The sequence below is a fragment of the Typopeltis vanoorti genome, chromosome 20 (assembly GCF_054136105.1).
Source record: "Typopeltis vanoorti isolate ZY-2024b chromosome 20, IOZ_Tvanoo_1.0, whole genome shotgun sequence".
NCBI lineage: Eukaryota > Metazoa > Arthropoda > Arachnida > Uropygi > Thelyphonidae > Typopeltis > Typopeltis vanoorti.
This window is the reverse complement of record NC_143568.1, coordinates 17,550,725-17,577,805: the sequence shown is the minus strand read 5'-3', so window position 1 is coordinate 17,577,805 and position 27,081 is coordinate 17,550,725. Positions and strand designations below refer to the sequence as shown.

At 36.7% G+C, this 27,081-nt stretch overlaps 1 protein-coding gene across 2 annotated transcripts in view; it reads left to right on the top strand.

The window, feature by feature from the left end:
- LOC150095258 (uncharacterized) overlaps window positions 1-27,081 on the top strand; it is a 512,519-nt gene that overhangs the window by 308,750 nt on the left and 176,688 nt on the right. For both annotated transcript variants that reach the window (XM_090410467.1, XM_090410466.1), the window contains exons 15-16: window positions 5,703-5,766; window positions 22,334-22,448. In XM_090410467.1, coding sequence (XP_090266593.1) covers window positions 5,703-5,766; window positions 22,334-22,448 — 179 coding nt within the window. The remainder of the gene's footprint in view (window positions 1-5,702; window positions 5,767-22,333; window positions 22,449-27,081) is intronic.

Genomic DNA, 27,081 nt, shown 5'->3' with positions numbered 1-27,081 from the left:
TTTTTCACAGTTTCTTACTCTTCCTACTCACTTTTCCTTTCTTTCTTTCCCTTCTGTACTGCACCATATTCCAAATGCTCCTCAAACATCTTACACTTTTTAATATTAAAAGTGCAATCCTGTTCATTCAAACTAAAAATCTGTTTAAATCTTCCTAAAGAGACTTGACATCAGTATCATTTTTTATAATCTCCTAAACTTTACATCTAAATTATCAGTGAGGGTTTAAACATCTCCTGTTAGTGCACATGATATATAATTAACAAATAAGTGCAATATCCAAGAAAAGACTCCTGCAGTATACCACTGGTTACCTTCCTTTTCTTGCACACCATTTTTGCCCCCCCCCCACGTATAACTTGCTGATATTATTTCTGATACAGCCAGTTTCCTATATTTGATCATACCATTATCCACCTCAATTTACCTTTGCAAAAGTCAGAGTATCACCATGTGAGCCTCACTTATCCAATGTAATCATACATTTATCATAAAATGCAGTTTTAAGATAAAGCATGGCATCATTTTACAAGCCCATGTTTACCACTGAAGGGAATGCTATGTCTATCAACCCAGTCCTGTATTTTATTCCTTATGAAACTTTATCATAATTAAAACTGTAGATATGTGGACTGATCTATAATTGGAGATATCTGTCTTAGCATCATTTATTAACTGAAAGTTTTTTTTTTACCTTCTTTCTTCCCCTTGGAACACTACATGTTTCTTATTAAACAAAAAAGTCAAGCAACCTTTTTTTTGCATATTTCTCAAAAATATGTGATGATAAGTCATCCACTGTCTTATTCCTCTTAGCCTGCTCATTTCTTCATTACTATTATTTTGTGACACCTCCAAGGAGCCCAAAGACTCATCAAGGGAGGGCACCTACTCTACAACTCTACATCTCCACCACTTCCATCCATCTCCATCATCTACACCAACAGTATCTACTACTCACCACATCCACTGGTATTTTTTGTCTGTAAATTGCATGTGTCCTGAAAGACAAATTATCAGAATTAAAAACCTGAGTTTCTGGGAGATAAAACTCTGCTCCCCTGTATGAGATCGGCTAACTCACCTTCAATTGAAAAAACCTATATAACGATTCCTCCGATCACAACAAGAATTGTATGTCTCTAGTTTTATTACTTCTATTGCTTCTAGCAATTGCCACCCTTCTAAGTGTTGTACAGCATCATTCATGCCAGTATGATTACATTAACAAGGTGTTCATTAAATTACTACATTCTTGATGGTTCACTATCAACCTTCCATAATTATTCTTTCTATTACTTATACATGATAAGTCATCCACTGCCTCTTAGCCTGCTCATTTCTTCATTACTATTATTTTGTGACACCTCCAAGGAGCCCAAAGACTCATCAAACAGTTAAACTGTTGGAGATAGAAAATAACTAATGAAATAAGTGAGAAGATGACAAGACTAACAAGTAGGACCACTAGTATATGAAGATATCCAATTGTCTGCTTATGCAAAGTTAGGTAAGATACTGAATCTTAAATGGAGTTTTTACAGGTGTATGTGAATAGACTGCTTGGAGAAAATAAAAAATTATACCAATTTAGTGTTTTTTTACCAAATGCAAGTTATGTATTTTGGGTTGAAGAGATTCCAGATGGCATGCTATATCTACACACACACACACACACACACACACACACACACACACACACATATATATATATATATATATATATATATATATAACTCTGTTGTACGGAATTCATACTGATGAAAAGTACATAGAGTTGAACTTCAGAGATCTCATTGGAAATGTGGTTAAAAAAATAAAAAAACAAACAAACAGAAGATAACCGTGATAATGAGATGGACACTGACATAAGATGACATTATCACCCTTTATATGATTGAAACTGGATTTGTGTTTAAATGTAGTTTCCAGGGTTCTGAAGGGACAATAGAGAAAGTGCATGATTGACCAAGATGATATTGGAAGTGTAAAATGTAGTGTATGAAAAGAAATTAAATTAAGGGATTGTGAGCTACAAACTGGTATATAGTGGATGGGAGGGAGGGAGAGAGAGAATGATATGATAGTGATTTACCAAAGTGTATACAGAAGTTGACATGGAGTGTATTTAGCAGAAGGCTGTAGGCTAGAGTTTTGCTTGTCAAGCAAATCTGCAAAGGAGTCAAATATATTGCCAGTGTTAGTTGAGGTGCATCATCTGTTAGCAAATTTAATGGGGGGGGGGGTGAGAATTCAAAACTGTATTGTTAGAAGCCCATGCAACCAAATGGCATTTATCATACTCTTTAAACAGATCACAAAGTGAATTGGGCTAATATAAGTCACACATCAACTTCTAACTGGGCCTTCTTTTAACTTCTGTTCAAAGAAGTGATTAAAAGTAATTTGGATTACTTTAATACATCTCTCACATCACTGATACTTTACCGAACATGGACTGCAAGTGATTTTACTGTAGGATGAGTCAGAGAAACTTTAATGCATGCTGAGATGACAGAAGCAGACGAAACAGTTGAATTACTAAGTGATCACTTTGCAGTGATATATCATCTGGGCAGAAGTAATGTAAGGACTGATGTGGGAATAGAAGATGAACTTTGAGGTACTCAAGATTTTATGAAATCTTTATCAAATGCAGTCCCAGGTTTACAGAGGTAACAGGGTTTACCACCTCTGTAACTCTATTAACGTGAGTTTTTCATCAGTCAAAACAGGTAGACTCATCAGAAGAACAACAGCACTCAACCTCTTTTAAACAACAGCAAGTAATCCCTATTGCCTCTTTTAAGGCCATTTAATTTAAATCTTGGCAGGGGCCTAGGGCAGTAGAAATAGATCAGGATAGTTCTGTTACATAAAGGAGATGCCAAAATAGACAGAAGTACTGTTATAAACTGGTCATCTCAGAAGTGGTGGTTATCCTATTAGAAAAATTAAGGCCAGAATTCAGGAATAGGCAGACAAGAATATGATACTTCAGGGTTTGGAGCATAACTTTGTAAGGAGGTGGAAAGAATCTTGCATTAGTAATATACTCTTTTCCTGTAATAAATTGATAGCTGAGTTAGATTAAGGGAATAGTTATATCATGACATTACTAGACATTTGATAGGATGCCACACAAATCTCATGAAGCTAATGACACAGATAAGAGAGTGGCTGGTAGAACAGACAACAAAGAATAGTATATGGCAGAGCTGAATCAAGGAGGAGTCAAGTGTCTACTGATCACGTACCTCCTCTTGATTTTGATTCTCCACTACAAAACTCTACAATAGCACACTCTCTCTCTCTGCTGTTGAATTTCTACATTAACGGTACTTGGGAAGATTTTGAGGGAGATGCTGATGACATTGAACTGAAGAGGGTAGTATCAATAAAATGATATCAGATTCTGTAGGGGGAATAGATATAGGTAATGGATAATTGTTTTTCAGTTCAGTGTGGCAGTGTAAGGTAGTACTTTGAGATGAAAGATTATATGCTATGAATCATATTCACAGAACTGAACTGGAAGAAATTATTGTGGCTAGGGATTTGGGAGATTATGGTAGAGAAATAGTTGGGGTTCTGAGTGCATATGCAAAAAAGTGAACAAAATAGCTCAAAGGATCACTTGGATGTTGAGGAACACTGACAAGTAGAGAAAGGATGGTTATTATCCCTCTTTATAAGGCTCTGATGTTGTCACATCTGAACTGTGAGCAGATTTGGGACTTAAATTTCTTTGGAATGGTAGAGAAGATTCAGAGGTGGATAACAAAAATGGTGACAGGATTGTGAAATGCTCTCTCTAAGGATAGATTTAATGTTTCTGGATTACAAAAGATGTAGATATCTGATCTGATTTTCCCCTTTCAGTCTGACTGTAAGTGACTCTGTGACCATTGCCCACAAAGTATTCCTGGTGAGATTTTTACAAGGTAGTTCACCATTGCTTCCCCCCAGCCCCCAATTTTTTCCGGGCTCAGGACCGGCATATGGCTGGGATGTATTCATGTCTATAATCCGTGTGTGTTCACGGGGCCGGTTTGCCTGTTCTAGGGGACAAAAAAAACAGAGTTTCTGGGTGTAAAAACCCCCTACTTCCGCATGAGACTGGCTAACTCACCTTTAGTCGAACGAAACCAGATAAAAGTTCCTCACTTCACAGACAGAATCGAACCCAGGTCTTTCTGACCAAAGGGCTTCATCTATACTGACTGAGCTATGGAGGCTCTGATGTAGATATAGAATATATACTATAAAGACATAGAAATAGTTGATAGGTTAAAAAGAGGGATTTGATGGATACATATAAGTTACCTGAGTTAATTTTTAGGATTTATGTAGGAAAAATTTTTACTGCATGGCAAGACTAGAGAGAATAAAGGATTATCCTCTTATATTTTATAAGAATGTAGTTAGTAGTGGTGTGAGAACTAATTTTTTGCTTAGTGAGTGGTGAAATGAGTTGCTAGAGACAGCCTTGAGTGCTTTATCAGTGAATAAGTTTAAGGAGAGCATGATAGGTATTGATCAAATAATAATAAGTACACGATTCTTTCAGAGAATCTTCAGATACATCATCACCTGATTAGATAATAATAATTATTATTTTAAATAGATAATACTTATAAGCAGATGTAAATAACACTGCTGGTTACCCATGATAATTTCTTCTCTCTTTCCCTCTCTCTCTTTTTCTTTCTATACTACATATCAGATTGTTAACAGATTTACCATATGTTGATTTAATGGTTTGTATTTTATTCTTTTTTTCTTTTGCTCTTTCTTATTATTGGAGCATCTCCATTAAATCCAGAACTCATCACTGGAAATATCCACTAACCCACATACCTTTCATAGCTCTCTTTAAACTGATTCACTTGATCATGTATTCACAACTCCCTCTGACAACCGTTTTCACTTGTTCCTCACTCTCCAAATAAAAAAATCTAGTTTTTATATACTTGCTAAGCACTTTTTACTCAATTTCCAAAGATCCTTCTTTGTTCTCCACCTTACCACACACACATACACACACACACATATTATCTATTATGGAAATTTTTCTCTGTCCATCTCTACAAAAAAAGGCTTTTAGTGATTGTGATTTGTTTCTTGACACCTCTCCCTGTCAATCATTTACAACCATAAACCCCCATTTTGTTTTTGTATTGATCATTCCGGAAACCTATTATAATTTCATTACCGCCTAAGAATCTTCTTTTCCATTTCCCTATCCATAGTAAAAAATCTAACCATGATAGTCCAAATTTGATAATATCAATATGAGAAATGAGAAAAACTTTCTTATCCTACTCGTTTATTTTCACCATTAACCACCTTACCGGCCATTATGGATCAAATACGCAACCTCAAAAGCTTTGTATCCATCTTCTATTTCAATGTAATATCAATGGTATTACAATTTTGATATGCACTTTGCATCCATGTGGAACTTGGACGTATGTATACATCCTGGCCATAACGTGGTTAAAGAAAGCCTTTATGTTCTTTTCTTTTATAAATGCCATATGAAGCTACAGAATCGCCAGATGTTATCTTTTAATCTGTAGTTTTAGTTAATAAAGTTGGCAATCATATGCTCCACTTTATAATTACAAAAGCCCGAAAAAAAAAGTATTTTTATTCATCTGATTTTGTTTTATTTAATTTTATTTATTTATTTTTTTCAGATTAACTTTGAAGCCAATGTAATGTATGTTTCAGTTCTCCTTCTGGAGAGACCCACATTTTCAAGTAAGTACATGCTTATTTCTTTTAACTGTTCTACAATGATTTTATTTTATATTTTTATTTTTTACATTTTCTAAAACAGAGTAACAGCGTATTCCTCAAAATAAGAGACTGTGATAGAAAAAAAATTGTGTATGTATTATAATATATAAGTAAATAAACATGGATATAATTTTTATACAGGGGTTCCCTAAAAACAATAAAATTATTTCAAGGGTTCCTCCAGGGTATAATGAGAAAGGCTGTTTTAAATTGATTTAATGTAATGTCTGATGACAGAAAAGCTTGTTTTCTCAAAGCAGCGATTTGTGGTATGATTGGATCCATAGGAATGCAGGGTGAGTGAGTGTAAGACATATGTCATCATCATCAAATTCCTGCCATGTACCCTCAAGGGGTGTACAGGATATGATAGTACTACATGAAAAAAATTACATCATTACTAACTTCCTATCTACAATTTTCCTCCAAATCAGTCTGTTACTTGTCAAGACTCCAACATTATCAGATCTTATATTTCTATCGTCTAAGGCACTTTGTACCGTATCAATCCACCTATATCTTGGTCTTCCTCTGGGTCGTTTTGCTGCCAACCTGGCAGAGAACACTTGTTTTGCTAATCTTTTTTTGCCCAATATGTTAGCATAGATAAACAGTTTCAACTGTTTTTGTTCTACCTCCCCCCCCTTCTTTAATTTTCTACTTTCTCTTAGCAGTACATTTGTATGACTGAAAGATGAGAATATGCAGTTTGTGTAGAAAGAATGATGTATGGAATGAATTTGATCGGGGGGGGGGGGGATTGTCAGCAGGATGGATTGTATATTTATAGATTTGAGGGTTTGGAGAGATTGCTGCTATGAGAGCATGATGAATCATGCCCTGATTCGTTCCCTAATATCTATTGTTACACAAGTGTGTCATTAGGTGGCATATTGTAGATGAGAGTGAGCAGGAAAATGATAGGACAGAAGCTGCTCATCCTAAAGATGTTCAGCAGGGTTGAAGTCAGGGCTTTAGGTTGTTTTAGGTTTAGGTCTTCTATCTCCATGTCTTCAAACCATGGAGCTGGGACCTTTGCTTTATAAGCAGGTTTATTATCATACTAAAACAGGAAAGGGCCTATTCCAAACCATTATTGCAGTATAGGAAGAATGAAATTTTCCAAAATGTTATGGTAGGTATCAGCATTTATGGGGATGGAGGTACAGTACACTTACTGGGAGTTGAGATAGAAGCAGAATGGAAACAGGAATGAAGATAATATCTCAGCTTACTGATTGACAAAGAATGGTCATTAAAAAAATTTGTAAGGGGACCATGGCATTAAGGAATATTGCAGTGGTTATTTACTAATGCCAAAACCATCAGGTATAAAGAAGAGAAGATTTTGGCATTGGTCATTTTGATTTGGCACCAAGTATAGTTTGGCCAGTAGCGATGGTTATGATTGATGATTATGAGGATAGAAAACATTGAAGGATAATGTATTTTTATTGAGAACAGACCGAGTAAGATGAGGATGGTGCATTGTTGATAACAAAAGAACAGTAACCAAAGAGAGTGGAAGTTCAGCAAGAAGACAAGCAGGATTACAAGAAGCTTAGGATATCTAGTAAGAGAGAGAGAGAGAGTGTGTGTGACATGCTTGAAAAGGACAGTTTGTTTAGTTGTTATGGATAAACATGAAGTAGAAAGTTATTTTTCAATCTGACCTACATTAACTCAGAGACTCATTGTGGGGGGGGGTACACACTATTCTACACAGTGCTTATCCAACCGTGCCTTAAACTGTTTAAGTTTGTCTACATTTACAACACACTCAGGTAATGCATTCCACTCACCAATCACTCTCCATGCAAGAACTTTCTCATCACTCCTCTGCTCACACCCTCCTTAAACAGTTTCTAGTGATGGCCTTTTGTTCTTTTCCCCTCTCCCATTCTATGAAAAATCTTTTCCATGTCAACCTGATAATAACCCCTGACTACCTTATATGCCTCAATCATACCCCCCCCAACCCTCTTCTTTTTTATTCATGAGATTTTGCTGTTATAAACCATTTCTGTATCCTATTTCTCACCAATCTCTCTCTCTCTCTCCAGTACCTTCACCATGACTCCAGATATACAGATTGGTCTATAATTTGAAGCTACAGCCTTATCACCACCTTTATGCAGTGGAACAATTTTACCCTCTTTCCACTCCCTTGGAATATGTGCTGTTGTAAGACTCTTATTAAACATGCCTGCCAGTGCTACTGCCAAATTCCTGGAATATCACCACACATCCCTTAAGATGTGTGGTGATATTTCATCAAATTGTTATTTAAAAAATTAAATAAAACATTATTTATTTCCCCAAAATACCTCCTACTCATTCACAATTAAGCCATCCTCTCCTGTGTTCTCTACAGTTAAGTTCCTCATAATTCCACATTGTTCAGGATGAAAGAGCCTTATAAATTGGTCACTGAATACCTCAACAATTCTTCTCTAACAGTTACCATTTTCATCCATTAACATCATCTTACTAGGATCATTCTTCTTTATATTTGTCACATATCTAAAAAAATCTTTAAGGTTTTTCTTCACCTGATTTGACAATTGCTGCTCATACTGCACTTTTGTTTTCCTTACTAAATGAGTCACTCTCCTGGCTTGTTCTTTATTATTATTATTATTATGGGCGACTCGAGGGAGGCCCTGAACATCATGTCCACACATCTATACGACATTCTCACAGTATCTATCATACCTTGCCTTGAACTAACTCGTTGTCATAGCACCCACAACAGACTCTGGCAGCTTATTTCACTCATTTACCACTCTAAAAGTAAAGAACCCAGCTCTAACACCCCTGTTAACCACACTCTTGCCCAGCTTCCATAGGTGTCCCCTAGTTCTCTCACCACCAGTCCTGATCTCAAAAATATCCTCTGAATTAATCCTATAGAAACCCTTTAGCAATTTGAATGTCTCAATCATATCTCTCCTCTTCTGCCTACCAACCAGTTTCTGCAACCCACAAATCTTCAACCTGTTCTCATATAGTTCATTCCATAGACCCGCTATCATATTAGTCACTCGCCTCTGGATCCTCTCCACCCCCTCCCCATCAAGAAGGAACTGAGGTGACCAAATCTGGGCACAGTAGTCAAGATGAGGTCTTATCATGGCTCAGTACAGAGGTACAATAACTTGCTTGTCTCTGCTCATCAAGGTGTTTTTCAACAACCAAGTAAGTTGATGAGCTGATTAACTACTTTTGCAATGTGCCCCCTAAACTTCATCTCCCTATCTACCAACACTCCCAAGTCCCTGGTCTCATCAATCTCCTGGAGTACAGTTCCACCAATGTGGTATACTGCTGCTAATCTTTTCACCCCAAAATGCACAACCTTACATTTTGTCACATTAAATTGACATCCATTCTCCTTAGCCCAGAACTCCAATCTATCTAGGTCATCCTGCAAGATTTTGATATCTTCTGCATTGACTATCACCCTATCCAATTTTGCATCATCAGCGAATGAATGAACTGTTCCTCTTAGATCCTTCCCTATATCGTTAATGAACAGATTAAACAGCAGTGGTCCAAGAACAGGACCCTGCGGCACACCACTAGTCACACGCCGTCTTTTGGACTCCTGAATAAACTACTCTTTGATATCTCTCCATCAACCACCCACCTATCCATCTCCCATTACCCTTATCCAGTTCAGCCTTCACCTTGTTATAAAACTTGAGCAAGTTACTGAGGCATGATCTACCCTTCACAAATCCATGCTGCCCCCCCCCCCATACAGTATCTCATTTTCATCAATCCATTCCTGTATTTTTGCTTTGACTACTTTCTCCAAGACCTTGACAACGACTCCTGATATGCTGATCGGTCGGTAATTTGCAACCGTAGTCTTGGATCCTCCTTTATGCAGTGAAACTATTTTCCCCTCTTTCCACACCTTCGGGACTAAACCAGACCCAAGAATCAGATTAAACAACATGGTCAAGGGCACTGATAATTCCTTAGCCGCTTCACGCAAGACCCGTGCCAGTATACCATCCAATCCCACAGATGTATTCACATTAAGGTTCTGTAATAGACTATTCACCTCGACTTCATTCATCACAATTTTCATATAAACTAATGGGTCCTTCATTTTTTCAATGTCACCACCTGGATGATATACTTTTGCAAAGTGCTCGCTCAGTAACTCCACTGTATCGACTGATTCAGTGACCTTCTTACCATTGTCATTCCTTAAAATCATTTTGCTGTGTACAGTTTTTTTCTTGCTTGCAGCATATTGAAAGAACTGTTTGGGATTCTCTTTAGCTTGCATAGCTAGTTTCCTTTCATAATCTGCTTTTGCTTATTTTACCACACTCGTTACCCTTCTGGCCTGCACATTATACTGTTCGTGTGCCTGCAGGTCACCCCATTCTTTAAATTCCCTCCACAGTTGTTTCTTTTTTTGCAGCTCAAGCTTAATGGTGTTATTCATCCATTTAACCCCCTACTTGTTTTACTATTCGGCCCTAGGTATACAATCAGTCATAACCTCCTGTAAATGCTCCTTGACCACTTCCCATGATCTATCAACATCCAGCTCTTGCAGTTGTACATACCATGGCACTGATCCAAGCAATCTCCTAAACTTGTCATAATTGCCAGCATGGTAATTCCACATATACCCTGTCTTAATCGAAAATTCCACGCCTTATAATCACTCTCACCAATAGGTGGCAACATGGTCATATTCGTTACTCTGAGATGCTATTACCAGGTCAAGCACTCTCACACCCCTAGTATTTTCAATTACATGCTATCTAAGATAGTTATCCCTTAATAATTGAATAAAATCCATTTCCTTCCTTGCATGTGTCCTCCCCTCCTTTCACTCATTTCATCAAGTTGTTTATGCATACTATCTCCACCATCTATTCCATCACCTGGTCTATAGCAGCACCCAACTGCGTATTTTATTCTGCCTGTCTCAATCTCATACCAAATAGCCTCAAATGAGCTCTTTTCACCATCCTGCGATACAACTTCAATTCTCCTTGGCTGCAGTTCATCAGCTATCATCAATAACACCCCTCCCCCCATTTTATTCTCTGTCCCTCCTAAACACACTATAACCTACACATTCTATCCCACTAACTATATCATCTTCCGTCAGCCATGTTTCACTAATGCCAATAGCCTGTGGCCAGGAAGAGCCAATCAAGGCCAAAAATTCTTCCTTCTTGTTCCCAATACTCCTGGCATTAGTATACATGAAATGCAGTGATCCTTTTGTCCCACCCCTATCTTGATGTGCTATTCTAAATATCCCATTCCCATTTTTTGTCCTAAGCACTGGCTCAGGTACTTATGTATATTCTTACACTCAACTGTCTCACCGATGTCCGCATATCCACTCCCCCCCCCCTCCTTGGTAGTTCTAGTTTCCCTGGTTGTGCACATCCATTTTCACTTCATTCAGCAACACTTTTTCCAGTCTCTGCACACCAAATCCATTCAAATGCAGGCCATCCATCTTGTATAAATCCTTTCGACCATCAAACTCATTTCACACATCCACGAATTCCACACCACACCGTCTGCATAACCTGCACATAATGTCATTTGCGATTATTCCTTCCTTCTAAACTCCTCTCTATCATACCGCGGCAACAGACTCACCATTCTCACTCTGTCACTCTTTTCTTTCACTACCTTTAACAATACTTTCAAGTCCTCTCTCATAAAAAATTTATCTCCTTTCAATTCATTCATACCCGCCACAACTATCAATTCTTTCACCCTTTGTTTTTGTGCTCTAATACTCTCACTTACATCCTTAAATTTCGCACACGGTAAGTACAATTTAGTTAAACTCCCATCTATCACTCCTCTTAATAACGAGTCATCATACAATGCTCTTTCCTTCAATTCAGAAACTCTCTTTCGCTTATTTTTCCTTTCAAACACTTGTTTATTTACGTTAGCCGAATCTCTCTGGAAAGAGTTTTGCAGGTGCTCGAATTGCCGCTGCGCATTTTGTATCACTGCGTGTAACCTAGCGATCTCACTTCCTACAAATAATTCCTCATTTTTTTTTATCATTTAAACCATTTTCTCTCTCTGTATAGTTACTTTCACTCTTTCTTTGATCACTACTCTCTCATTGCCATCTTGTACATTGCAATTCCCTATCAAGTCACTATTTTCACTCACATTCTGGCTTTCTTCAACCATAACTGTCTCACAACCTGACACATACTTCAACTCCTCACTTTGCTTACACTTTCTGCACATTCTCCCACCACTATCACTTTCAATCCAAACTCCATCCTCATTCGGGAATGCATACATCCCACACACATCACATTGGACAAACTCTCTCACATTACAGTTTTTGAATAATGGTGTCATATTTTTGGAAGGCATTATCTTACGTCGCATTTTTGCCATATTCAAATCTATGAAGCATATCGTTAAATACTAAATTAAATAACGGAATTAACACCAAAATCACACAGACACAACAAGCTACCAAAATTAGACAATATTACGTTATGATTTAAACCTATATTCTAATTTTCACTCAAAATTATACTTAGCTTAGCTTTCGGGAGCTCTCTGAAAACACTACTGACCATGTAGCCCTCTGAAAGGAAATGTGAAATATGAAATATTTATACTCTTCATGTAACTGATTATTACCATTATTCATTTTGTTCTGCCTCCAATGGACCTGCTTCTTTTTCCAAATTTCATGCTTAATCTCCTCATTCATTCATTTTACATCTAACTTATTCAGCCTTTTGGCCTTTGGAATTCATTAACACATTGATGCTGTTATGTATTTCTTTGTCAGTTCCCAAGCAGCATTTATTTGCTTACCGCTCAACTCCTCATTCCATGCTATAGTTCCAATCTGTCTCCTAAGCTTGTCATAATCACCAACCTGATAATTCCACATATATCCTTTCCTCACAAAAGTTTGCTTATGTTAGCCACAATCCAGATGATCACTTCATGATTGCTCTCACTAACTGGAGGAAAGTGTGAAACCCTACTCATAATTACATCCTCTTATGAAATGGTCAGATCTAAAACTCTCAATCCTTGTGTGCCCTCCTTTATATGCTGCCTGAGATAGTTATCTCTCAAAAACTCTAGAAATTCATTTTCCTTATTCACAAATTCTCTCTCTTCATTCCAGTCTATACCACCATAATTAAAATCACCCATAATAACTACCTTTCCTTTGTTCACTAATCCAAGTTTATACATTTCTTCATCACCATCCTCCATATTCTCAGGTCTATAGCAAAATCCAACTAAATATGTCAACCTCCACATTACACCACACTGCTTCATAACTATTGCCACTATGAGGGTTGTTTGAAAAGTTTGGTAAATTTCCAATAGAGACAGCAACACAATTCGTTCATTCATACCAGTGTTGGGATGTATCATCTTTTTCATGACCCTTGACAAAATATTAGCCACATGCAATGCTTAGTTCTCATTTGGCAAACATTTAAAATGGCTGTGTTCGCATTTTTCATAAAAATAGAGAAAAACAAGTTTTGCGCAGTGATAAAGCACTTTTATTTGAAGAAGTGGACAGTTGTGCAGATCAAGGCCGAGTTAGATGCAGTTCATGGAGACTCTGCACCAGCATTAAAGACTATTTATTTATGGATAAATGAGTTTAAATGTGGTCGTAAGTCCATCGAAGATGAAGTGAAGCGTGCTCCAGATGCCTGACTGAAGTCACTACAAAAGTAATGATTGACGAAATCCATGATATCATTATGGAAGACTGCCGAGTGAAAGTGCGTGACATTGCTGAGATTGTAAGCATCTCAACTGAATGTATATAATATCCTGCATGAAAAAGCTGTGTGCATGATTGGTGCTGCGAGTGTTGACTGTCGATCAAAAATGCATGCAGAAAAACTTTTCAATACAGGAAATGTCTTTCTGCATGCATTTTAAGCAGTTTCCTTGTGTGCATCCTACCCAAATAGCACCATCTGCTTTCCCATTATTTCAAGCAAAAATTACCAGTAATTTACACCACTTGAGATACTTAATGAACAGTCCTTCACGAATGACTAATGAAGAGACAGCTATGGTACTAAGCCAGTAAAGATATATGCATATGATTGGTGCGGTATTAACAAAAGATCATGGGAGTCAAAGATAAAAGACAGCAGACTATTTTTGAGTTGAAATGCTAATTCTCTTCAATCAAATTCAATACCTGAAAGTGCCATAACAATATTCACTATATATTTCTTAGCTTTAACACGTTTACGAATTTTAACACTTTCTGTTGATTTTTATTGTTGCTCTGCATTTAAGCTGGGGAGACAGACTCCCACACATCTAGTTTTTAGTGTTTACCAGTGCAGCATATGGTTTTGCTTGAGGCTAAATAGCATAGTTTCTGTGGGAAGAGGACATGTGATTCCTTAGTTAGTGCCATTTTTATCCCAGTTATCTCTAATTGCACTATTTGTTGAGAAATATATTACACAGACTGCAAATGTTTGTACCTTATTCAGTGATGCAATAAAACGACTTGCTTTTGCTTGTCTCTGCAGACATATTGACTAGTAGGGAGGGCATGTGGTTTGCCAAGCGAAGTAGTCACTAATGCCCTGACATGAATGTGATTAAACTTTTTTTTTCTGTACAAGGTATATGCGAAACTTTTCAATTTCTTTTTTTGTAAAGTAAAATCAGAGGGCCGAGTTGTATTCCAGTAAATACGGTAAGTTATTTTTAAAGCTACTATGTGAAATGTATTATCAATATTCAGGATTATGAAGTGTTGTCTGCACATGATTAGATTGCACGCATACACTTCTCTTTCATTTGCATGTGTATGTAGGTCGGCTTATAATTGTACTAATTTTTGGTTTGCTTAAACTTAGTTGGCGTATGCAGAGAGTGATTATTATTATTATTATTATTATTATTAAACAAGACCTCATGGAGTCAAAGACTCATCTAGGAGGTCCTTTTATCTCACACACATCTCATCATACCGGGTCTTAAACACATTCAAACTCCTTGCAGACACCACACTCTCAGGCAAGGCATTCCAATCATTCACAACTCTGCACGAAAAAAACCTGCCTCTCACTCCTCTACTCACACCCTCTTTATACAGTTTCCAGGCATGACCTCTGGTTCTCCCCTGATCTCCCACTATTCTCTGTAGAACTTCTCCACCATTGATCCTATAACAACCCCTTACCAACTTGTAGGTCTCTATCATATCTCCCCTCTTCCTTCTCTCCACTAGACTCTGCAAATTACATCTTTTCAATCTTTCCTCATACTCGACATTCCAGAGGTCAGAAACTACCTTAGTCAGTCGCCTTTGGACCCTTTCCAACATCTCTTCATCCTTCTGAAAACCAGGTGACCAAATCTGGGCACAATAGTCCATGTGTGGCCTAATCAAAGCCTTATACAATGGAACAAGAATCTCCCTACTTCTACACATCAGTGTCCTCCTCATCATTCCCAGAAGTCTTTGTGTTGTCTTCACAATTTTGGCAATGTGTCCCCTAAATTTTAGATCCTTATCCACTATCACTCCCAGATCTCTTATTTCCTCTACTTCCAACAATATATTCTTACCAAGCATAAATTCTGCATCCCATCTTTGTTTTCCAAATTTTAAAACCTTACATTTTGCAACATTGAACTCACATCCCCATTTGGTCACATCCCCATGAGGTATCAAATCATCCACCAATTGGTGGATGATTTGATACCTCATTGATAATTACATCCTCCGATGAGATGACCAAATCCAAGACCCTTAATCCTCTTGTGCCCTCTGTTACATACTGTCTGAGGTAGTTATCCCTCAAAAACTCAAGAAACTCATTTTCTTTACTTCCAGTTGCTATCTCTTCATTCCAGTCTATATTGCCATAATTAAAATCACCCATAATGATCACCCTTTTCTTATTTGCTTGGCTTATTTGACTATACATTTCACTATCACCACCATCCACATTACCAGGTCTATAACAACATCCCACCAAGTATTTGATTCTATTCACCTCTATCTCACACCATACTGCCTCAAAACCACTGGCCCCATTTCCCTCTTGCATCTCTACCTGGGACTTGATATATTATCAAGTCCCACAGCCTTATTTACATCTACTTTACTCAACTCCCCAAACACCTCTTCCTCACTTACAGTCAGTCTCTCCTCCCCATCATCAACTGCTCTTAATCTCTCCATGAAGTCACATTCACAAGATTGAAAGATCTTTATGAACTGTTCATTAAGTATCTCCACCACACATTCTGCAACAGCTGTCTTTATACCATTTCCTCCAATCAATGTCATCCTTCCATAATCATTCTGATGATGAGATCGAGTCCAAATTATAATTTTTTTCAGTGTCTATATGTCTCTGTCCATATTTTTACATCCCATGATCCGATTTTCATTAAAGTTAAAAGCTGTATAAATAAAGCAATTATTTAATTGCTTCCTTATATTTATTTAATTATTTGCTTCTTGCTCTTTACAGATTGAGCAGAATCTCACAACACCAGAAAAGAAACATAGACATTCAAATGAAAAGGATATTAGACAATTTAAAGAATACTGAACTGAAAAAATGTGGCATGATTAAGAAAGATAATAAAGCATTATGCATTTTATGTCCCAAATCAGTCGTTTGTAATACTTCTTCTGTAAAGAGACATTTTGAAACTGTTCATAAGAAATTTAGTAACAAAAGTGAGCCAAGTACAAAGAGAATTAATTTCTCGTGAACTGAGCAAGACAAAAATAAAAGTCCGATACTTTGATGAAATTTATTTCAGGTAGGCCTAGTTTCAATTTAGTTGCTGCTAGTTTAGCGGTTTCAAAAGTTATTGCCCATTGTGGAAAACCACTCAGTGATGGGGAGCATGGCTAGAATGTGCTCCATTCCTTTTTGACAATCTTTCAGAAAAGGTAAAAATTACTCAGCACATTAAAGAATTGTTTGAGTAGAAAAACAATTAAGGATAGAACACGTAAGTTAGAAAGGCATACATCAGAGTAATTAACAAAAGATTTGGCTTCATGTAAGTTCTTTTCTATTTGTGTTGATGAGAGCAAAGACATTATATCATCAACTAGGCTGGCAATCTTTGCTCGATTTTATAGGGATGATGAATTATGCAAAGAGATGATTAACCTTGTAGCACTACCCTGATCGTACATGGGGTTGAAATATGTAAAGTAGTTAGGAACGAATTATCTGTTCGGTAAATTGATATTTCAAAAGTGGTATCCATCACAACAGATGGTGCACTCAGCATGATTTGTAGGGAAGCAGAATTTGTAAATCTGTTTGCAAAACATGTTGATCATCCACTAATAGGTTTTCATTGCATCCTACATGAGGAGAATTTATATGCAAATGCTGGCTTAAAGGAACTCCAAGTAGTGATGCAAACATTAACCAAGGTTGTTAATTACATCTCTGCACTTGCTTTGAATAAAAGACAATTTCAGAATCTATCAAACGAAGTGGATTCGGTGTACAACGGATTAATAATGTACAACAATGTCCATTGTCATAAATTTATTATAGTCTAACCAAGTGAAAAATAAACTTTCAACATCTTTCTCTAAATCCAGAGTAATTAAATAAAAAAAGGTGGCACACCTTTTGGCAACTCCTATAGGTAAAGATAACTTCGTTATTGCTTCTGCTTGGTATCTCCAACTCTGGGCCTGGCTCCCACTGAAGAGACCTTAATAAAGGTCGAAACTAGCCTAGGTAGTGGCCAATCCCTTAACGCATAATATTATACATATCCGCAAGGAGATGTGTTTTGCATTATGGGAGATACTAGGATAGGAGTGTTGGTAGCTTGCTCCACCTTTGCTACGAGTTGCCCGGTGTTGTACTACCTACCCTGGTAAGGTAGTACAACACCATATTCAGTCCTGAAGATGTTTTCAGGCACAAACTTTGTTTGCTCACACTTGAATAAAGGATTAAACTAAATTTATTATTATTTGTAAACTGATGTTTGTTACAGATTTTTCCAACATTTAAATGACTTGAACCTCAAACTACAGGACACGAAATCATCTTCAAATAAAGTTGCAGATGTTTTCGTGGATAAATATGGATGATTTTGAAATGTAGTTGATTGGTTTTTAAAGTAGCTCAATTTGGAGGCATAAATTTGTTTTTAAAGTTGACTTGGAAAATATTGAAAAGGATTGATTAGAGACTGGAGTAACAGAGAGAGAAGTCCGAGAAAAAGGATACTAAGAACTTGGAATGTTATTCCCGAAACTTTTGTATGTTTGAACATCCTTGCAACAGCATTAATATCAATTTTTGCATCTACATATTCTTGTGAATCAATGTTCTCAGTGATTAACTTTGTTAAGTCTTGTAACAGGAGTAGCCTTACATATGAATCTAGTAGTGCATGCATATTTCTAAAGGCTATAAAATATAAACCTGATATAAATTAATTGTCATTAGTGATGCAGCAGCAGCAGAAGTTTCATTGATGCTAAATAAATAAAATGTCCACTATTTTTCTTTCTCTAATTTTAATTTGATGTTTTCTGCTAAAAATGGAAAAAAGATTAACTTCTGTTTAATATATTATGTAGGTAAAATAAAAATTTATTATGTTTGTTATTTTTATGTATTACTCTTAAGGGATTAAGAAGTAATACAATTATATCTTTAATTTTATTTTCTTTTATTGTGCTTTAGTCAAGTAAAACGATTATGAGATTGTGCACTGCAATATATTGGGAAAACTAGAAAAAACTTATGTCTGATTGATCTCTGTTTAAAAAAAAAAATCAGAATTATTGTTGACTCTTTTGCTGGTGTTAAAAATTGTATCTTAAATTGTGTGGTTTTACATGTCTAGAATTACACTTAAGTGCAAATAAAAAAATATTCACCCACGCTATCAACAGGATAGAAGGACTTTTAGGTAAAAATTCTGTCACTAATTTTTACATTCATTCAATCTTTACAATAATCACTCTTACAATATTCTTTGATTTTACCATTCTAGTGTGATTTTTGATTATTTGAAAAGCTCTTCTCAATACTTAAAAGACACCAAATAATAATATGTTCCCCAAAATTTCAATTGGAACGTGAGAAATGCACAAGTTGCCCACCCCTGGTCTAGAGTCTAGATTTAAACAAATCTATCATACTGCTGCGTGTTTGGGAGTTTATGGCGAAAACGCCAGCCAGTTTTACCAGCGGTGACTAAACCTCAGATTGTCAGAAATGCTATGTCTTAACTTTTTTGTAGTATTTTTGGTGTGTCTTGGGAAAGGGGGCATCCTCAGGAACCGCCCCGGGCGGCAAAAGCTCTAACTACGCAACTGTGTTACATTAGTGAAATTATTAGGAGACTGGTTGTCAAATAGGTATTGGCAAGTTGTGTATTGGGTTGCAAGTATCCTAAAAGAGGAAAGTTACTAGTGATGTGCCACAGGGATCTGTTTTGCAACCATTGTTGTTAAGTTATATATTAATGATATTTAGATTGGTTTAAATGGAGATACATAAATGCTTGCAGATGATGCAAAACAAAAAAAAACAATGAGGAATCAAGAGGATGTTGTAGCCCACAGAAGGACTTGAATGGATCGTGTGAGTGGAATTGGTATGTCAATGTTGCAAAGCGTAAGGTTCTGAAATTTGGCACACAATAATGGGATACATATACACTTAGTGGAGAGATTTTGAAGTAGGTTGTTGATGAGAGAGAAATCTGGGCGTGGTGATGAACAAGGAACTGCAGTTCAGGTATCACATTGCACAGTTTGTGAAGTAAAATCATTAGTTCATAGCAATGGTATGGAGGATCTTAACATGCACAAATAATGAGGTTATAATTCTGGTGTATATGGAATTGATTAGACCTGATACACATTATTGTGCACAGATTTAGTCCTCTGGTTTTCCTGGTGATGATTATATTAGCAAGGGTCCAGAAGAGACTGACTAAGGGTATCTGCTCTTAGGAATACGGAATATGAAGACAGATTGAGAGAATGCAATTTGCAAACCTTCATGAATAGGAAGTGAAGATATGATATGATTGAGATATTTAAGTTGGTAGGGAGTTGTTATCGAGTTAATGTGGAAGAAATGTTTATAAAACCGCTTTTATAGGACCACTTTGCAAGAATTTGATGAATTCTGACACGAAAAGGGATGTTGACATGTGGCAATAAAGATGTGCTTGAAGAGTGGTAGCTGGGGTTAGTGCATTGCTAAAGGGATGAGTGCAGAACAGTAAATCAGTTTAAGGCATGATTTGAAGAATGTGTGTGTGTGTGTGTGTGTGTGTGTGTGTGTGTGTGTGTGTGTGTGTGTGTGTGTTGAGGAGATAAGGTTTTGGAAAGGTTTCAAAGAAGGCTGACTCTGAAATGGTCAATATGAGGTCTGTTGTGTCGGAAATAACTGGCCCACTATAAGTCAGCCATTTGTTTCAGACACAACATGAGAAAATAGTATCTTAACATAAAGACATGCTTAAACCCTCAAGAGCAGAGGCAGAGAGGTAATAAATAACTTGTAATTGAAAGGTATATTAACTTAATTGATAATATTCTTGTTGTGTAATCCAAATACTGTTTTAGAATCATACCCAATACAGGGAAAATTATTTTAACCAATCAGCAGAAGGTCTGATCACTACGCAATAGTCCATGATACAGCAGAAAACCTGAAATGTCATCCGGTAACCCCTGCAGTAACAGTTCCATTGAGAAGGCTGCCGAGAAAAGGACATGACCTCATCATTATCTGACAAATCAAAGACGGCTGAGTGAGTGATGTAGACAGAGAGTGAGGGCGTTCACTGTTGAGATATAAGGAGTGGCGCACACTTCAAATGCTCTCTTGTTTCTACATTTTCTGTGTTCCAGTTCGAAGGCCGTGAGGGCTGAGGAAGCTTGTCGCCGGTGTCCAGCAACTTTCCACGTTGCTGTGGGACCCGATGTGTACAGGACGTCCAACTAAACAACAGGGAACCAGCAAACAGGGCCATTGGTGAGTTTGCTGCCAATGTAACGATAGCGAAGGAACCACATTTCGAAAAGAATGGATAGGGATAGACAGCGGAGCGACAAAGAAATCTTGCCACATCCGAGGGAGGACAAGATCTAAAACAAAGGAACCATTTTGCTAAGGAAAATAGCTGCTAATGTGCATATCTTTTACCCTATATATATATATATCAAGTGCTGTAAAACTAGAGAGTGCAAAAAGGAGGAGAACTTTAAGCATAGCCCTACTCGACCCAACTAGAAGATCCGTTTTTGGACTGAACATCTTGATAGGACCTTCCTGTTGTAATTCGTAATTTTGTGTACGAGTGAAACTATAGTGGGACAGTTGAGAGATGATTTATTATATGAAATACAATGAGTGAAGGCACTGCTCTGTACATTAAGCCTGTGACTTGTATAAGATTTATAGCAAGGAGTTTTTCTATTACAAAAATAGTAATTGATAAAATTGAAACATATCATGTGTAATCTAATTAACTTTGTATTGCCAAAGCTTGCATAACCTTTGAAGTATCATTTAATCTTAATGAAAACCACGGAAATAAGATTGATTAACTGATGCTCCTGGAATATAATTGTATGAGCCTGCAATTTAAGAAGTATGTGAGAGGGATTAAGTGAGCTTATTGCAGTTGCATGAGCATTTGTGCATGAACTTATTTCTTTTATATTATTATTACATGATTTCCTGTATATGATTTTTAGTTGTATTAAAATGCATTATTTTAAATCAAAGTTTGTACGTTCTGTTGTTTGAGACTGACTTACCACTTATAAAAGTTCAAACCTGTGTAAGTGGGGGGAGACATTTGATGTAAGATAAAGCAGGGAGCCGCGACTGCACACCACGTGTTCCCAATGCTAAATAATATTGTCGAGATAGTTAGTAGAGTAAGCTTAAGTATCAGGAACTAGTTACCGGCTGGCGCAGTCGATCTAAAATAAATAAATTTGTCGGAAGCTAATTTCTGGTACAAGTAACCTTAAGATATAAAACTAAAAATAGAGGTAAAGAAAAGAAAGAAACATTAAAAGATAGTACAACAAGCCAAGAGAAGGCCGGATTGATGGAATTTCAGTTGCAGAGCCTTGTGAATAGGAAGAGTGATGTAAAGAATGAAAGATATAAGTTGCAGAAAAGTTTTTGCCAGTTTAATGCAAAAAAAGATTTTTCATAGAGTCAATGGAGATAACAGCAGAACTGTGTAATCGAGACTGCAGGCTTTTTGCTTGAAGAGTGGTGGACAAGTGGAGTGCATTGCTTAAGAGTGTGCTGAGTGAAAAACAGTAAACCAATTTAATCCATGATTTGAAGAACATTCTGTGTGATGGTAAGGAATCCCCCTGATAAATCTGACCCCATGGACATCTGATAATAATAATAATATTGTGCTATTTATTCCAAATAATTCAATTATAAATGTATACATCATGAATCACTTTTCCAATCTTTTTCAGTTGACTTTGAAGTTGAGATAAAAAAGACTTTCAACAAATCAGATGAAACTGTTGGGCTTATATTTGAAAAAGAATGTGCCAAACTATGTCTGGAGATGAGTTACAAGGATTGTTGGTTAGTATTAAATGAAGTGATATTAAATAATGATAAAATTATTAAGATTACTTTGTCTATATGTTCTGTGTACTTTGTTGTGCATGTAACAAAACAATTCTGGCAAGATAGAATGTGATGAAATTTCAAGATCTTAAAAGTTGTTGAGATCTCAAAATTTCATTACTTGTAGATATGAAGTTGGGGAGAATTATGAATAGTGAAGCAGTTAAATCTGAAAAGCATTTGCATAGCCTAATACAAATCTTTTCAGAATTTAATTTTAGTCAAAATAAGACAAATGTCATTGTCTAAAGTGTTTTTATCATCAATATTATTATGTAAGCACCATCAATATCAAATTTCTGTTATGTACCCTTATGTAATCTGTCAAGATACTCCAGTACTTGATGTTTCAGTCTTCTCAAGCACTTTTTTTTTCTGTATCAATCCATCTAGATCTATGCCTTCTGAATCTTCTTCCTGACACAACGAACACCTGTTTTGCTAACTCTCCTATTTTGTTAAGTTGCCATATCACCTGAGATTAGCTCTGCTCACATGTACAAGGATATTAGGAAGGAATATGACATTGTTAGCATTTAGGTACATGGAGCAGAGCTAATCTCAGGAAAGTGAACAGCTAATCCATTCATTCCCCTAATTTTTCTCAGAATTTTCATATCCAGTCTTTGATGAAGTGTATTATTTCTACCCCAACTCTCAGATCCATATTTTAAAATTGGGTTGAACCAATGTCTTGTATACAGTTAATTTAGTGTTTGACTAATTTTTTTTCTTATTTCATATAAATTTATTCAGTGAACTTCCTACCATACCAATTTTGCTAATTCTACATCTTCACTAAAATGTGTGCCTAAACACTGAAATGTTTTACTTGTTCTATGTTTTTCATTCAGGATGCAGTTTGTGTTTTCAGTTTTCCTGCTTATTTTCATGGTCTGTTTTTATCATTGCTGATTTTCATAAAAAATTTATTACAGCAGGTATTCAACGTGTGGACAGACTTATGTGTTCATCGAACATGTTGTTTATTTTTTAACGGTATATATTAGAACACAGAAACTAAGTAAATAATTGATTTATTAACTTATTGCTGATATTTTGCTGGTGTTATAACCAGCATCTTCAGACCACAAAAACATGGTTTGTCACAATACGTGAAACTATAACAACATGGTGTAATCAACGGACTAGTTAAACAAAATTGTAGCAGCAACACAAAGACTAGAGTCCTGATTTTTGGCACCCTCTATCTGGAAAAAAAAAAAAAAAACTGCAGCTATCACATAAGACTAGAGTCCTTAAGAAAAAAAAAGGTACTAGTTTTTTCTTAAGATGACTATCTCTCAGATCTTAGGCAAGTTAATACAGCCATATTTGTTGAGATTTGGAGTGTGTTTCAGGGCTTCTGTTGCCTCTAAGAACAATCTCTCCGACTTGTAAGAGCTTCTGTGTAGTACTTTTGTGTTTTTCCAGTTGATCCTGTGTGCAGGGGTATCCAGAGCATGGTCTGCTAGGCCCGACTTGCCATAGTGATAATTCCGGACGTATCTTTTGTGTTCGCTGATGCGGATGTTCACAGTTCTTCCTGTTTGACTGTAGTAGGCTTGATGAGCAGGGTACTTGGTAGACTCCTGGATGTGATAAAGGGGGGAATGCTGTCCTTGGGTGAGCGGATAAGGGTTGCTAATTTGCTACATGGTCTGAATGTAGTGCGTAGTTTGTTTATTAACAATTCTTGAAATCTTTTCAGATGTGCCTTTAATGTATGGGATGGTGACTGTTTTGTTGTAGTTCTCTGTGGTGGATGGTGGGAAGGGTTTCTTAGGAGTGTTTAGTATTTTGTTTATCTTATGTGGATTATAGCCATTGGCCAAGAAGGTGTGGCGTAAGTCAGCCAGTTCAGCAGCAAGAGCATTGTCATTGGAACAGATTACTCTTGCTCTATCGGTTAGCGTTTTTAAAATGCCATATTGTTGAGAAGGATGATGGTGTGATTGTTTGTGTAAGTATCTCCCTGTATGTGTGGGTTTTCTAAAAACTGAAAATGATAAGGAACCATCTGGAAGACGTGTGATAAGTGTATCCAGGAAAGGCAGACAGTTATTAGTTTCCAGTTCCATTGTAAAGTGGATTTTTGGATGTTGGCTATTTAAATGCGCTAAGAATGTTTCTAATGTCTCTCGGCTATGTGGCCAAATAGCAAGCACATCGTCAACATAGCATAGCCAAAGTGTTGGTTTGAGAGTGGCTGTATTGATTGCTAGTTTTTCCAGGTGTTCCATGTAAGAGTTGGCTGGGGGGGGGGGGGGCATGGCTGTCCCATCTATTTGTTTGTATATTTTCCCTTTCCATGTGAAATATCCTGCATGTATGGTGAATTTGAATAGTTCAAATATATCAAGGGGGAAGTGACTTCAGTAGATTGAGGGTTTTTATTAGTGGTACATTTGTGAATAGTGAGGTGATATCAAAGCTTACTATTAAGTCTGAGCTTTTTTAGGGTAAGGTGTTGTAAGATGCTTTTTAGGTGGGCTGAATTTTTGACAAAGGAGGGAGAATTGTTTGTGAGAGTGGCTAGTAGCTTCGCTAAATGTCTAGCCAGTTTGTATGTGGGACTATTTATACTGTCCACAATTGGGCGTAAGGGTGTACCTTGTTTGTGAATTTTTGGTGCTCCATAGATCCTAGGTGTTTTAACATGGAAGGGCTTGAGTTTGTTAACTGTGTCTTTGGGCCAGGAAGTGACTTTTTTCAATAATTTTCGTGCCTTATTCTTTTGTGTGTTGGTGGGATTGCGATCTATAATTTTGTATGTTGACTGATCTTTTAACAGTGTGTGCATTTTGTTTTCATATTCTGTTGTGTCCATCACCACGGTTGCATTTCTTTGGTCTGCTTTTATTATGATAATCTGGGTGGGATGCTGGTTATAACACTAGCGAAATATCAGCAATAAGTTAATAAATTAATTATTTACTTAGTTTCTGTGTTCTAATATATACTGTTAAAAAATAAACAACAGCAGGTATTCAGTTTAGTTCAGTAATTTGCAGACTTGTACTAGATTGATTTAGGAATATAACATCATCTGCATAAAGTAATGAACTGATATTAACATCTCCAAGTTTGATGCCACTTTCCTTCATAATATGATCTATATAGATAATCAATAACAGTAGAGATAATGTGCACCCATGTTTTACACATGATTTAACATCTTATACCTCCTTTGATTCTAACTGATGACTGTGACTCTACTGTATACTATGTATTGCTGAATGTAATGTCTGATTTACATCACATTGCATTTTAAAAAACACATTACTCTTGGTACCTTGACATATACTTTTTCCACTTCTACAAACCTTAAATACAGATGCTTGTTATATATCCATGAAGGTTGATTGTTTTTTTTTTAAAGTAAAAATCTGATCCTGACAACCTTAGTTGGGTCTGAACCTTACTTATTCTTCTCTAAGCTTCCCTTTCACAATTTTCTTACCTTGCTCTGTAATATACTACTTGCATGAATTTTACCACAAACACTCATTAGGGAAATTCTGTAATTCTCACATCCAATTTTATTTCCCTTTTTATAGATGGGTACTAGGAGAGCTCTACTCCAGTCGTCTGGTATTTGACCTTCTGACCAGGCCTGAATTATGTGGTGTGGCCATTGTAAAACTTTCATATCTCCATATTTGAGCATTTCTGGTCGATTGGCATCTATTCTTCCAGCTGTCTTTTCAGATTTCAGGTTTTAATGTGTTTTTTTTTTTTTTTTTTTTTTGATAGTAGACTTGATAAAGATGGAGCCATTTGGTTTGGGTTTGAATCCTGTCTAGGATGTTAAGAACCAGGACTTTTCAATTAAAGGTGAGTTAGCTGGTCTCATATAGAGGTGGCAAGGTTTCCCCTTCTGGGAACTTGGGTGTTTCATCTTACAAAACAGAGAAAACACACATGCACGTGCACACACACACACACACACACACACACACACACACACACACACACACACACACACACACACACACACACACACACACACACACACACACACACACACACAGTGATAGGATTAGTTACTCTTATAAGCAGTACCAGATTTATAAGAAGCCAAGTTACTTAGTTCTGACAGGCCATTGAACTCCAACACAAAAGGGATGGTGAGATGGGAAGTATTGCTGCTAGTTTATGCATCATAATTGCACAAAAATTGATGAATTGGCAGTAGTAAAATTTCTGATTAACATCAGCCAGCCATCCTTTTGTCCCCTGTGCTTCCCTTCCACGAAGCAGTTTCTAAATCTTAGAAAGTGCATGGACAGTCTAGAACATCGGCTTATTACACTTGATAATGTTTTCTCGCATAAAATCGACACACTAGAAAAAAAAAAAAGCAACAACTAGAAGAGGTTCGCAGTCAGTGACTTGACGTGAATGTTGCCACTGCTAAAAACACTCACACACAATGTGTGTGTGTGTGTGTGTGTGTGTGTGTGTGTGTGTGTGTGTGTGTGTGTGTGTGTGTGTGTGTGTGTGTAACTTACGATGTAAGGACATTTTTTGCTTGAAAAGATAATGCTGAATAAGTGCAATGGTTTTTCAATGAGTTCTTTGTCAT